The sequence below is a fragment of the Eublepharis macularius genome, chromosome 5 (assembly GCF_028583425.1).
Source record: "Eublepharis macularius isolate TG4126 chromosome 5, MPM_Emac_v1.0, whole genome shotgun sequence".
Classification (NCBI taxonomy): domain Eukaryota; kingdom Metazoa; phylum Chordata; class Lepidosauria; order Squamata; family Eublepharidae; genus Eublepharis; species Eublepharis macularius.
Genome location: NC_072794.1, coordinates 122934388 through 122948763, shown reverse-complemented (window position 1 = coordinate 122948763; position 14376 = coordinate 122934388). Strand labels below are relative to the sequence as shown.

Genomic DNA, 14376 nt, shown 5'->3' with positions numbered 1-14376 from the left:
TAAAAGGTAACAGAAAATTTATTCAACAGGCAGGGTTGGTATGAAGATGGACAGGGAAAGGAAAACTAAGGTAAATTTTTGTTTGTTGATCAGAATACTTCACTAGCATGAGGCACCATAGCCGTTAATTACTGCAATCCGAATACTTGGAAAAAGAAAGCATTTGAAAAAACAATACACTGTTGATTAAATGCCCATGAGGAAGCACAGCAAATGTGAAACAGACGGGGCCAAACAGTCTCTAGGGCACTTTGGGGCAGAATTACCATGGACATCCATGTGAATTTCCATATGAGAGAAGTGCATAACACGGGATAAGAATTGCACCTGCCCACAAATCTGAGAGGACTGGTACCCTTGAACTTCACGGACTTCTTGGTGATGTACCCTGCCTCATTCATTTCATCACTTTGCACTTCATTGTATCTCTTAATGAATTGAGACTTTATTCCCTTGAAAGAATGTTTTGCTGAGGGTGTTTATACTGGCTCGTTGTATGCATTTTTACTGATGATGTATTATTGTCTATAAGTGTTAATGTTTCTTTGAATATATTGAATATTGTGATAATTCTGGCATATTCTGGCATATACATTAAGGTATTGAACGTTGACTGTATGGTGTGAGAACCTTTCTGGGAGCTTTGCAGTTTTAACAATTAATATACTACAAGTAGGAGCCCTAAGAGCTTGCTGGAGGGGCATCTCATTTTCCCTTCATCCACCGTGTCCTCATTCCCTTTACTGTCCCCCATAGCCTCTCCCGCTTTTCCTGCTTCCTTCTCTCCTTCCCATGCACCTTTGTCTGCCCCCTGATTTCATCTTTCCCCCTCCCCCCCCCAATTGTATAGTGCTGGGTGAGCCAGGTCCAGTTACGTGGTGGGGAACCGGCAAGCACTGGCACGTAGTATTTCACTTACTTCTCCCTGTATATCCTTCCCCACACTATTTCCTCTCTCCCTCCTCCCGGCATTCTCCATATGCTCACCTTCTCTTCCTCAAACCCAGTAAACAACTTACCTTTTATCTGCCATCCCCATCGTCACTTATATTTCATAATTTACTTCATTTATATACTGTATTTTTCCACAATGGGAGCCCAAAGCAGCTTAAATCATTCTCACCTCCTCCATTTTATCCTCGCAACAATCCTGTAAAGTAGATAAGGATGAGTATGTGTGACTAGTCCAAAGTCACCCAGTGAGCTTCCACAGCAGAGTGGTTATTCAGAAGAGGGCCTCCTAGCTGCTACTCTGAAACTCTAACCAATACACTATGCTGGCTTTTAGGGGGACTCTGCTGTTGAACAGTAGCAAAAGCAGTCAGGCCTGGGTGAGTCATGCAAATCACGTTGTATCAAGTCTCCCTATGGTTGCTTCTTGTCTGGCTCCTTTGAATCCTCCCACAAAGGCCCAGGCAGCCCTGGAAAGGGACCTGCCCCCTCCCTCTGCCTTTTACTAACAGAAAGCAAGCCTATTGCCTAGCAACAGCCACTGAGGGCATCTGGTTAAAGCTAAAGCTATTTTATCAGTGTGGGGTTTTTTTTAACCCTCCAGTGTATATTTTTAAATTGCAGATTTTTCTGCAACTGTGGGTCATTTTTCAGGTGTGCAGGAAGATCTGTCTTGTCTTTTCATGACTCCTGTGTTTGGATTTAAGTATCCAAAGATCAGGGCCACTTGGCTATTAGTACATAAGATCATGTGTTGGATGATAATACATTATCAAAATATGCTGGTTGTCCTACTATTGTGTATGCTTTCTTTTGGTGTCTTTTATTTGTTTATGCTTTCTTTTGGTTTCAATAGAATTTGTTTTCTACCAGTGTCTATTTTTTTCCTACCTCTTAAATGGCAAAATTAAGATACATGTGCTAATAAAGGTATTATAGCATGTAGCAGTTTGCAACTCTCAAATGTTAGGTATATGAGGCAGCAGAAATAGACCAACTCCAGGTCTTCTTGGATAATTTTGATGCTCTAGACCCTTTTCAGTCTGGTTTCAGACAGATATGGGACAGAGACAGCTCTGGTGACTTTAGTTGACAGCCTTTGCCTACATTCACCCCCTCTGTGGGAGCAGAAGGGCCCCTGTTCCATGGACTGATAACCTGGGGACACATGTTCCTGTTGGCATACACTTGTGTGGACAGAAATTCTGAGTTCATCTTAAATGTCAAATCTTAGGAACGTTGCACACAGCATCTGAGCTGAAAACGGCTTCTCAAATAGGATAATTCAAAATGTTTCAGCTGTATAAAGCATCTCAGATGTAAAGTGATGTCCTCAGAGGTGGTGATTTTGAAATGTTTCTCACTTTAGGATCTAAAGACAACCATTTATTGTTCCATAGATATCAGCCTTCCCAAATCAGCAGCAATATGTTACACAGCAGCACTGCTAAAGGCCAGAGCGGTTTCAGATAGGTAAGTGAATTTCAGATGAGTACAATATCAAAACCAACTACTTATAGCATAAATACAGCACTGGGTTGAAAGCCTGTCCTTAGTGGGCTTTAACTCTAAAAACAAGCTCTTCAATATAAGCAGATTGTCATGCGCTGGGGCGCCCCCTGGCAGTGTTAGCGGCGGGGCGGGGCGGGGCCACCTCGGCGGGTCCGTCCTGCGAGTGTCGGGCCGCCATTGCTAGGCCCAGGGCGCGAGGGTCTCTCCCCAGGTGGCCTCAGAAATGGGCGGCCCTTGTCTGCACCGGGGGTCCAGGCAGCACGTGGCTCCACCCAGCCGACTGCGCCTTAACACCAGGGCAGCCGGCTTCCTTCTCCTCCTCGACCAGCCTGTGGAGCCCTCTTAAATACCTTCCTCCCCCTTCAGCTTCACCCCCTGTCCCATGCACCCCCACCCAGGGCCATCCCTACCACCTGGGCCAGGTGTGGCCACGCCTGTCGGCCCCACCTGGCCCCAGCCCGTTGGTGGGCTTCGTGGGGTTTTCCCACCCCCTTGTCTCTGCTGCCCTCCCCCTCCCTGACGGGCAGCTGGTGGGGCCTTTCCCGGCCCGGCCCGGCATGGCCAGGCCCGCCCCAGCATCCAGGCCGGCCCAGTTGGCTCCCTCCCCTCCCTGCCCCCGTTGCGGTGGGGAGGCGCCCGGGCCGACTGAGAGCGCCTGCGCCGGCGTCCGTCCACTCGGCCCGGCCGGGAGCGGCCCGCCCCTGCCCCTTTCCCCACCAGGACGCCGGTGCCAGCGCGCAGCCCGATGCCGGAGCCGCTGCGGAGGCCGGCGGCAGCCGGGTCTGGGCCTCGGCCGGCGGTGCGGCGGCAGCGGCCGGCGCCCCGGGAGAGCGAGGGCCGCTTCGCATGCTGCCCCGCGGGGCCGTGGAGGCCGGCGGCAGCCGGCCCGGGGCCTTGGCCGGCGGCGCAGCGGCAGCAGCAGCGGCCAGCGTCCCGGGAGCGGAAGGGCCGCTCCGCGCACCACCCGGTGTGGCCTTCTCCCCAGCCCCCCCCACCGCCCTCCCCTCGACCCCCAGGTGGGTGGCAGGGGGGGTTGCTGCCGCAGGGGGGGTAGGGGCCTGAGGAGTCCGAGGCCCCCGGGTCGGGCCTCGGACACAGATTCACCTAATGGCTTGGATCAGGGTGATAGCTGCGCATCTACCGATGGTCAGCTCACTGTACAAAGCAAAGTGTTCATCTGGCTGATTGTGCTTTATGTCTGTATCTCTGGCCAACACACAGAGTTATGAGATGTGTGGTGCAGAGTTCATTTCCTACTGACAAGTGATCCCAGTGTGTGGTAGAACATGTAACCACAATGTTGGCATTAAAAGCTTCTGACATGTTTTCTGCTTGGCTATTCCTCGGTGTCAAGGCTGAATAAGACCTTGATTTTGGTCATCGTGTTGTTTTTCTTGAACAGCAAAGCATGCTTCTCTCAAAATAACTGCACAAGGTCTATGTATTGTCGAAGGCTTTGACGTCCGGAGAACGATGGTTGTTGTGGGTTTTCCGGGCTATATTGCCGTGGTCTTGGCATTGTAGTTCCTGACGTTTCGCCAGCAGCTGTGGCTGGCATCTTCAGAGGTGTAGCACCAAAAGACAAAGATCTCTCAGTCTCACACTGTGACACTGAGAGATCTTTGTCTTTTGGTGCTACACCTCTGAAGATGCCAGCCACAGCTGCTGGCGAAACGTCAGGAACTACAATGCCAAGACCACGGCAATACAGCCCGGAAAACCCACAACAACCATGCACAAGGTCTGTTTGTAAGTGCATCTGGGGAGTGTCTTATCACATGCTATTTTCCATGCCTCTACTAACCAGCAGTAGAAGTACATTGCAGTGATAGTTTGACGGATTGGTAGTGTGTGCACATTAGTGGGGAAGGGACAAATCAATGCGGTGAGCTGCAGTATGTAGTCATCCTACCATGTGGAGCAACTGTCACATGAGAACAGTTGCAAACAATACCTTTGTATGAGTCAAGTCCAAGCTATTCCTGAAGCTGGATTGAAGAGTATTTGGTTCTTCTGTTTCTTTGAATTTGAGATACTCTTCTGAATTAGTAAAGAGCTATGCTTTCTAGTATTCACTAACACTGGTTATGGAATGGGCGTAATACAAATCCCTGCCTCAAGTCAAAGTTTGGTTTGACTAGATCGTGTCAGACTCAAAGAAAGGACAATGCTTTGCTCTTGCTATAAAGCATATAGTGATGCACTTGGCAACTTGAAGTAGCATTAATTGCTTTGTAGGACTGAAGTCTTGTATCTCTGGTCTACCAGCCCAAATTATTTGCAAGTTTTTCCTCTCAGTTTATCTTGAAAAAGATGAAGCAACATTATTCTTAGCTTGAGAAATTTAATAATCTTTGAAATGTTGCTACAGGTTCTCTCCAGAAACAGCCTCAAGAAGAGGACTTAGTACAGCGGAGATTAATGCAGTAGAAGCAATTCACAGAGCTGTTGAATTTAACCCTCATGTCCCAAAGGTAAGCGCATTTGCTCCCTAGTGAAAATATTTTAGTTACTGCTTGAATATCTCTAAAGAAAAGCAAGGAGTGGTTGTTTTTAAGGTGGTACTGCTGGTGCCCTGAGCCAAGGACAATATGGACTCAAGGAATCCCTTACGGTTCTTTTGTTATGAACTCCAGAAAAATAATCTCTTAGAACATCAACAGCTTGTTTTGTTTGTCCTAAAATCCTCAGCTGTACATATGGGCAAGCATGCAGCCCATGGAAGAATCCCTATTGCTTTGACTTCCAAGTGAAAATTGGGCAAGTTGCAACTATGTGCAAAACTCAGGATAAAAAGAAATTGGGTAAGAAATGAAGGAGAACAGGACAACTTACTCTCCTAGTAATTGCACACCTCTTTAGGGAGACCCACCTACTAGTTTAAGAACCATGAGAACAGAAATACTAGCCAGGAAAATATGATCCTATCAACATTATTTTGAACTGTTTGGGACAGTTTAGATTTAGCTATAGCATACTATGTAGAAATGAGTCAAAATAACTTCTCTTGGGAAGAATTTGTTTTTTGCATGTTCTTACTAGTTTTTTTTAACAGTGAAATTCTTAATAGCTCAGTTTTTGTTTAATAGAAAGTGAAAGCTTTTTCTAAATGGTTGAAATTTAGGATTTTTTTCCAGCTGAAAACTAGATAAATCAGATAAGTCATACAATAAGAAACAGATGAGTTCTCAGAAGGATGCTTGGCTTTAACAGTTTAATTCTTCCCTTTGTGAATATGGCCTTCTCCTAAGTAAATCTGTGTACCATTCTTTCTACACTGAGTTCAGTCCATCATGTGGACACAGTGCTAGCAGAGTCCTGTTTCTTCTTCCAAGGTAGATCCCCTTGGATGAGGGATATGCCCCCTCATCCAGAAGCAGGACTTTCAGTGGATTTGCACTCTTCATCTGGAGGAGTTCCTTAAGTCTTGTTGTTTGCATACTACCCTTCAAAACTACAGGTTTTCATGCTTCCACCCAACAAGAACACTGAACGTCAGCCCTTTTCCTAGGCTCAGGCTATTCAGAGCACATAAAAAATGCATTTTATGACTCTTTTCCTCAACTTTCTGACATAGGATGGGATTCCCTAGGCAAATGTTCCATACACAAGCCCTCAGGCTAGGTTATCAAAAGCATTCAGAGTCCCAGAACTGCAGCCTAACACAACAGGAGAGGACAAACTGTCAGAGTCTGAAGGGCAATGGTAATATTGTCAAGGCTGTACCATCACGCTTCCATGTTACCGTATATTTTATGAATATGGCGAAGGACAGAGAGAGAACATGAAATCTTGCAAGAAAATTACAAATATTACTCCAAAAATATGCCTTCCCCAGGAGACTTTGCTGCCTTTCAGATGCCTGTTTTTGATTGCCCGGTCATGCCTCGTATCTTACAGTTGTCCTCCAAAAAGGGTGGGAATAAGGTCTTTACAGATAAAAGGAAAAGAAAAAAAGAGAAGATGACATTGGCTATTTCCACACGCCCTAAAAAGAGCACCCCACTCACCCAGTGTTGGCGGCTTTTCTGCAGGCTTTCTGATGTCTCTGTTTCCAAAACAGATGCAGGCAGTTTTGCTTCCATTTTTATGGTGTCGCAAAAACTGCCTCATCCGTTTTGGAAACAGAGTTGTCAGAAATCCTATGGAAAAGCTAGCATTCGGTGGGTGGGATGCTCTTTTTAGGAAGTGTGGAAATGCCCATTCATTCTTTGCTATGTCCGTCCTCAGGATGTTCTCCAAGTCCTTGGAGGAAGGCAACATCTTTGTCCTGGCTAAGTGTGATCTGCTGTGATTACAGTGGGAAAAGGTGTGGGCGGGAGTGTTTTCCCTCTGAGGCAGAGGACATCTTGGGTGATTCCCTTTGCCCAATCAGGGAGGCAGGAAGTTGATTTTCTTCCTCTGTCCTGTTGGAGCCTGGAACACCCCTTTCTCCAATTCTTTCCTGTGTCCAGGGAGAGCAGTCATCTCGGCAGATCACTCTGCCTCTCATTTGCTAGCACCTGAATTCCTTTCCTCTCTTTTCTACCTTTCCCGCGTATTCTCTTGTTTTACTTATTGTTCTTTGCTTCCTTTCTTTGCTTCCTTCCTCCACTCCTTTCCCCTCTTTGATGGTCGGCTAGACCGAAGATGGCATGGAATCTAGGGATTCAGAGGGAAGCTTCATGGACAGCGAAGAGGAAGCTTCAGCAACAACTACTCTCGTAGCCAAGAGCTCCAATCCTCCCGGTACTGTCCTGACCCCTGGGTTGGAATGGGATCCCGGCAACTTTCACTCCAAAAAGCCTCGGAGAAGGCACTGGGAGCTGAAATCATCAGTGGAAGAAAGCGTGTCAGGCCTTTCCCACATGGTTTGGACCCTACCTCCTGCAGATGTTGGCAATCCAAGGACTTTCCCTCCTGAGACAAACAATGAGGGAGGAGATTGTTAAATTCTGCCAGCCCCATTCCAACGGCAACAGTGAGGAGTCCTTGATTCCCCCCTCCCCCCCAGCAAGCAATGCTGCACAGAGAGGCAGTGGCCCACCAAGGCTGCCCAAAAGTCTGCCCCAGACAGATCCAAGGGCCCTAGACAGATCTGGGAGGGGGAGACGTCCTCTGAAAGCAAGGGCAGAGTGGAGGGAGACTTCCTCTCCTAGGAGGAGGAGGAAGAGGTCTCCATTCCAGAATAATCTGACAGGTTGTTCAAAATAGATAACTACCAATATCTGCTAACTGAAGCCCTGGCAGCCCTAGACCTTCAAGAAACCCCAAAAAGGGAAGAGGAAGATCCTAAGGTGGGCAAAACCCTTTCCAGACCCAAAGGGTGTACAGAAGTTTTGCCCAGGGCTGACACTCCAGTAAGGTGTCTTCCCTTTCCCAGAGTACTTTGAAAGACAATTGAAGGCAGAATCGGTCACCCCTGCAGCCAACAAACAGTACTCAAATTCAGTCAGTTATATGCTTTACCTGCTTATGCTAATGAGTTGTTACAGGTTCCACAAATTGATGCCCATCACAGCTCTACAGTCCACAGACCTGCTGTCAGAGGATGGGCAAGGATCTGTGAAAGACAGAAAAGCAGAAACCGCTCTCAGACAGGCCCACGAAGCATCAGCCATGGCAATAAGAGCTGCCGCCACCACCTCCGTTTCAAGAGTGTCGGTGGTATGGGTTCGTAAGCTCATACAACTACTCCCAGGGGATCACAGACATCTCTTAGAAGGAGCCAACAGGATTCTGAAGGCCAACACCTCAGCGGACACCACTCCGGATGTCTTAACCTTCTCTTCCAGGGCTATAGCATCCGCAACAGTTTCCAGGAAACTTCTTTAGCTAAGGGCTTGGCCAGCTAATCTTCACTCCCAATTCATTCTTATGGCTTACCCCTTTCAGGGCAATAAACTGTTTGGAGAAGCACTGGAAAAGCTTCTGGTAGAAACTCAGGACAAGAAGAAGGCATTGCCTAAAACACTCAAAAAGGCTGACAGATGTCCTTTTAGTACACAGTCCTTTCGTCCCCACCACATCCTATCTAGATACCGTCAGGAGACCAAATGTTCTTTCTGGAATATCTCCAGACAAAATCTCAAGAGAGGTCCCTTTGGGTCCAGATTCAACAGATAACCACAATCCAGAGGTGACAGACAGGATTTCAACACCAAAGCCCCAGAATCCTGATTCGCTTCAGGCCCCGGTGGGAGAGACATTACAGGTGTTCCAGCAGTCTTGGGAAGAGTCAAAGGTGAATGCCTGGACCTTCAAAGTGGTTTCCGAAGGATATTCCATCAGGTTCAAATCCTGCACCCGGATCGCTTCCTGAAGTCTCCTCTTTGCAAAAATCTCCAGCGGAGCTTAATACTCAAAAGGCAATTCAACATCTTCTGGATATCAAGGCCATAGAAACCATTCCCATTCAGGAGTCAGGCCTAGGGGTCTGTTCCATTTTCTTCACCGTTCCAAAGAAAAACGGGCTGGAGGGCAATTCTGGACTTAAAATTCGTAAACCAGTTAATAAAGCTGAAATGTTTTCACATGGAAACACTGCGCTCCATCTCTGAGGCCCTGCGCTCTGGGGAGTTTCTCACATTGATAGACCTCACTGAAGCCTACTTACATATTCCTATCCATCCAGCACATCATCGCTTCCTGAGATTCTGCATAAACGGCCAACATTTCCAGTTCAGAGCACTATCCTTCGGTTTGGCCACAGCCCCCATAGTGTTCTTGAAGGTATTTATCAACCCCATTGTCCACCTCAGGGAGAAAGGGATTCACATCAACCCATATCTGGATGACATCCTTATCAGAGCAGGCTCTAGAGAGAAAGATCTCCAGGACATGTGGGCAGCGATCCATTGTCTCCAATCACACGGGTTCCTAATAAACATGAACAAATGCTCCATCATTCCCTCTCAGAGACTCTTGCATCTGGGAATGATAGTGGACACCAGGAAAGGATACTTTTTCCTCCCTCAGGAGAAGATTCAGAAGACCAAGGAGTTAATCAAGTCTGTGATTCGGAGCAACTCTACATCTCTACTAACCCTATCCAAACTGATGGGGACACTTGTAGTGAATTGTGAGACCATCTACTGAGGACGCTTCCACACCAGGGAGCTCCTCACCTTTCTCCATCCATTCCAGTTTCAGATCATGTCCAAGTCTGATAGTCATGTCAGGGTACCATGGAAAGTCAAAGAAAGCCTCAGGTGGTGGTCTCGCAACAACAATCTCCAACAAGGCAGCTCTTTCCTGAACCCTCAGAGGATGCAGATATTCACAGATGCCAGCCTAACAGGTTGAAGGACGACCCTGGAGGGCCATCCAGTCCAGGGTCTCTGGTCCAAGGAGGAATCATGACTCCCCATCAACCTTCTCAAGATGAGGGCGATTCGCCTGGCCCTCTCACATTTCTCCAATCTTATATCAGGCAAGGACATACTGATCCACAACACATCTGCCAAGTCACATATCAACAAGCAAGGGGGCTCCAGGTCCTCCAGGCTCCACAAAGAGGCGATAAAGATTATTTCATAGTGTGGCAGCTCACCTTGGCAAGGGATTCAGGGAAAGAGGTTGAGAAGAGTGCAGCTGGGACAGACTTCAGGGAGTGGCCACCGCAGGAAGGGCAGAGGGGTGGGGGAAGAGAAGCACCGGGACTCTGTGGAGGGGGCGGGGTCAAGGCGGAGAGACGGAAGGTTCAAAAGGGAGGCTGGGATGCAGAAAGAGGTGGACGGTAGCAAGGAGAGAGGGAGAGAGCGAGGTGCATAGTGCAGGAGGAAAAGCAGGCAAGTGGAGGAGGCAAGAGGCTCCAGTGAGGGCCGGGAGCTGGCACCCAGCCAGCAGAAGCTTGCTACCTCCAGCGGAGAACCAAAGGGCAGGGTGAGCTCAGAACCTCCAGGCTAGACAGGGAGCCAGCAGCTTCGCCACCCAGTGGATTAAGAGGGCCCAGGGAATCCCCACCACCCCTTCCCCTCATAGACAGCATACAAGAGAACTCTTTCCTCATGGAACATGTGAAGGGAACACACCCAGGTGAGACCAGTGATGAGCAATCAGAGACTCCAAAGATAAAAAGCCCTCAATTTCTTTCTCCCTGTTGTTTTCTGTATTGTACACACATGAAGGCGCTGCATCTGCCGCCTATGGAAATGGAAAGTCTGTGAGTGCCTTCCATAGCCTCTTCCAGAATTTGCATTCCCTGGCTCAATGGAACAGAGAGGGCTGGCAAAGATATGAGTGATGTGAACAAACTCTCCATATTCTGGTACCGTTCCCTCAAGCATGTATTGAGAAAGAAAATATTGCTTATATGAATGTCCCATTGTGAGCATTGTATCTGCCTGAGGAAGGGTCAGGTAGGTCCATAGGGTTTTGGCAAATGAACAACCTTTCTGTATTAGTAAAGGGAAAGGTTGTTTCTTGCCTTGTAATAATTTGTTTTATATGCTACAGAATAGCAACAGCTAAGACCCAGTTTTGAAGAATTTAGAAAACTGCCAAAAATTTGATTGGATAGGAAGGTTTGCTATTGCGATGAGCCATTTGTGCAGTTCCAGGAAAGAGTGAACTCTTTGCAAGTTTCCATGCAGGACGATGTCAGTAGGGTAGTGGTGCTGAATTTTCCCTTTAATATATAATTATGAGTGGTATTGTATGTTATTTAATACTGTTGAAATGAGCTGAACTTTATAAAAAATGCTTTAAGATGTTTTTTAAAAAAACAATGAGATGAAAATATTTTCCAGAAAAGTTTTTTTTCCAGTTTATGGAAGCCATTATTATATTCTTGTGAAATTGTTTTGTTCTGGGAAGCTAGTCTAGTGTGAAGGTATTTGAAATTCCCTTTAAAAACTAAATGAACATATCACCACAATGGCTATTGCTTCATAACTTTAAAACATACTGTATACCAGTTCTGAGACTTCTGTTAAATATTTTAATTATGTGAGGTCCATTGTTCAGAATTTTAGTCTATTTTCAATTAATATTCCCAAAGTGACTTATAGAAAAAACATACTGAGCCTTTGCAAGCCTCCTGAGTGACATCTTCTCTATATCAAATAATAATGCTTTGCATTTATGTGGCATTTTCAATACTTCACCCACATCATCTTAAAATCCTTGTAACATCTCTGTAAGGTAGGCCCCTATTATCCACCTGTTGGGAATATGAAGCAGAAGCTCAGAGAGGAAGGCCTGGCAAAGGCCATTAAGTGAGTATGTGGCAGAGGCCAGATTTAAACTAGGGACCTCCCTGATCACAGCTCATTCTTTTAGCCATTATGTTACAATAGCCCTTCCTGGAACTAGTTTAAAAGGTTTGCTCCTGGTGAATGCTAACCTTGCAACCACAAATGGGAGATCCTTTATGCAGGGCCTCGTTAACAGATTGTAAAGAAGGGAATCTTATTGGGCTCGTGCAGTGTCTTTAAGCTATTATTCTCAAATTCAACATTATTGTAGCTGTGTGATTGCTGCCATAAAATGGTCCTGCATTTAGTTGGCTCTCCGCAAAGTGAACCTCAGTGCTCTGGTGTTGCCCATGCAAATTGACCGGTTCATTTGAGAAGCTGATGTGAAGCCCTAGCCTAAAAGGAGGAGTTTTTCAGCTGTCAGACGGTCTGGTCCACTTGAGCTCAAGAATAGTTTTGAAGTGCTAGAGATGGTGACGGAGATGAGAGTGGAAGGAGAACCACAAAGACCTGGAAGACGGTGTATAGAGGACATGGGGCCACACGGAAGTGGAAAAAAATGGAAGGTGGTGGTCATCGGGAACTCTCTGCTCAGGGGTATGGAACACCATGTTTCTGGGCCAGATCCCCTATTCTGAGAGATGTGTTGCTTGCCGGGGGCCAGAATTCTGGATATTATCGACCAACTGCCGAAACTCATCAAGTCTGCTGATAAGTACCCGTTTGTGCTGATTCATGTGGGAATGAATGACATGACTGCGAATACTGTCGCAAGAATTAAAGAGGATTATGAAGCTCTTGGAAGGCAGTTGAAGGCATTGGGGGCACAGGTGGTATTCTCTTCTATCCTTCCAGTCATAGGAAGAGGAACGTGCAGGGAGCGGACCATACTTGAGGTAAATCGTTGGCTGAGATGGTGGTGCCTGCAGGAGCGCTTTGGGTTCTGGGACCATGGGATAGGTTTTCTCAGAGAAGGATTTCTAGCACATGATGGGCTTCACCTCTCAAGGGCAGGGAAGAAAACGTTTGGAATGAACCTGGAGAACTTCATCAGGAGAGCTTTAAACTGATGCCGCAAGGGGAAGGGGACGATCGACATGGCGATTTCAATGATGAAGTGAAAACTGTGGGGACCCACCTGGGTAGGACAGGTCAAACAAAGGTACAAGGCTACAAGTGTCTATATGCCAATGGCCAAAGTATGGGTAATAAGAAAGAAAAGCTTGAGCTCCTATTGCAAACGGAGGGCTATGATATAGTAGGAATTACTGAGACTTGGTGGGATGATTCCCATGACTGGAATGTGCTAGTGGATGGGTATGAGTTGTTCAAGAAAAACTGGAAGGGTAGAAGAGGAGGTGGAGTGGCGTTGTATGTGAGGAGAGGGCTTGATTGTCAAGAAGTTATGGAGAATGGGGCGGACAGCCCGGTGGAAAGCATACAGGTAGAAATAAGGGGAGGAAGGACAAAGGGTATTATTGTTGGAGTCTGCTACAGACCACCTGACCAGCGAGAAGAAACGGATGCTGCCCTCTTTGAACAGATTGGTAGAGTATCCAGACATCAGAACCTTGTAATTATGGGTGACTTCAACTTCCCTGATGTGTGCTGGGAGACAGGCTCAGCAAAGCGTCATGAATCACACAATTTCCTGACCTGCCTGGCCGATAACTTCCTTTTTCAAAAGGTGGAGGAAGCTACAAGGGGCTCGGCCATACTAGACTTGATATTAACCAACAGGGAAGAATTGGTAGATGAGATGAAGGTGGTGGGAACCTTAGGGGGAAGTGACCATGTCCTTCTTGAATTCCAGTTGCTGTGGGGGGCCAAGGAAGTTCATAGCCAGACTCGTAGGTTAGATTTTCGTAGGGCCAACTTCGATGAACTCAGAGGCTTGATGAGTGTCATTCCGTGGGGGAGTGTGCTGGAAGAGAAAGGAGCGAGTGAAGGGTGGGCCCTTCTCAAACACGAGCTTTTGCAAGCTCAAGCCCTCACTATCCCAGCAAGACGGAAACATGGTAAGGGCTCCAAGAAACCGATGTGGATGTACAGAGAGCTCCAGAATAAGCTAAGGGAGAAAAAGGGAATGTTCAGGAAATAGAGAGAAAGACAGACCTCTAAAGAGGAGTATATGAGGGTTTCTAGGTACTGCAGATCAGCCATCACAGAAGCCAAAGCTCAGTATGAGCTGGGTCTGGCCAGGGGGACTCGCTACAATAAGAAAAACTTCTACAGCTATGTGAGAAGCAAATGCAAGGTAAAAGAGGCAATTGGACCGCTGTTGGGAGTAGATGGAGAAACTTGGAGGACAGAGAAAAAGCAGACAGGCTTAATGACTTTTTTGCCTCTGTTTTCTCCCTGAAGAACTTGAGCCCATCTAGAGATCGTAGTAGACATGACAGGACACCTTGGGGGCTAGTTGACATTGACAAAGAGTTTGTGGAGAGGCATCTGGCTGCACTGGATGAGTACAAATCCCCTGGGCCGGATGGAGTGCACCCAAGAGTGCTCAAAGAACTTTCTAGAGAACTTGCAGAACCCCTGTCCATCATCTTCAAGGCCTCCTGGAGGACTGGGGATATGCCACAAGATTGGAGAAGAGCGAATGTTATCCCAGTCTTTAAGAAAGGGAAGAAGGATGACCCAGGAAACTACAGGCCGGTCAGTCTGACATCTGTTGCTGGGAAGTTATTAGAACATTTTAAACGGATCAATCTGTAAGCATCTGAAGGACCAC

The 14376-nt window shown here is 47.0% G+C and overlaps 1 protein-coding gene across 2 annotated transcripts in view; it reads left to right on the top strand.

Moving 5' to 3' along the window:
* Positions 1–14376, top strand: part of ST7L (suppression of tumorigenicity 7 like) — a 118503-nt gene that overhangs the window by 61087 nt on the left and 43040 nt on the right. For both annotated transcript variants that reach the window (XM_054980226.1, XM_054980227.1), the window contains exons 10-11: positions 2352–2424; positions 4835–4937. In XM_054980226.1, the coding sequence (XP_054836201.1) occupies positions 2352–2424; positions 4835–4937 (176 nt within the window). The remainder of the gene's footprint in view (positions 1–2351; positions 2425–4834; positions 4938–14376) is intronic.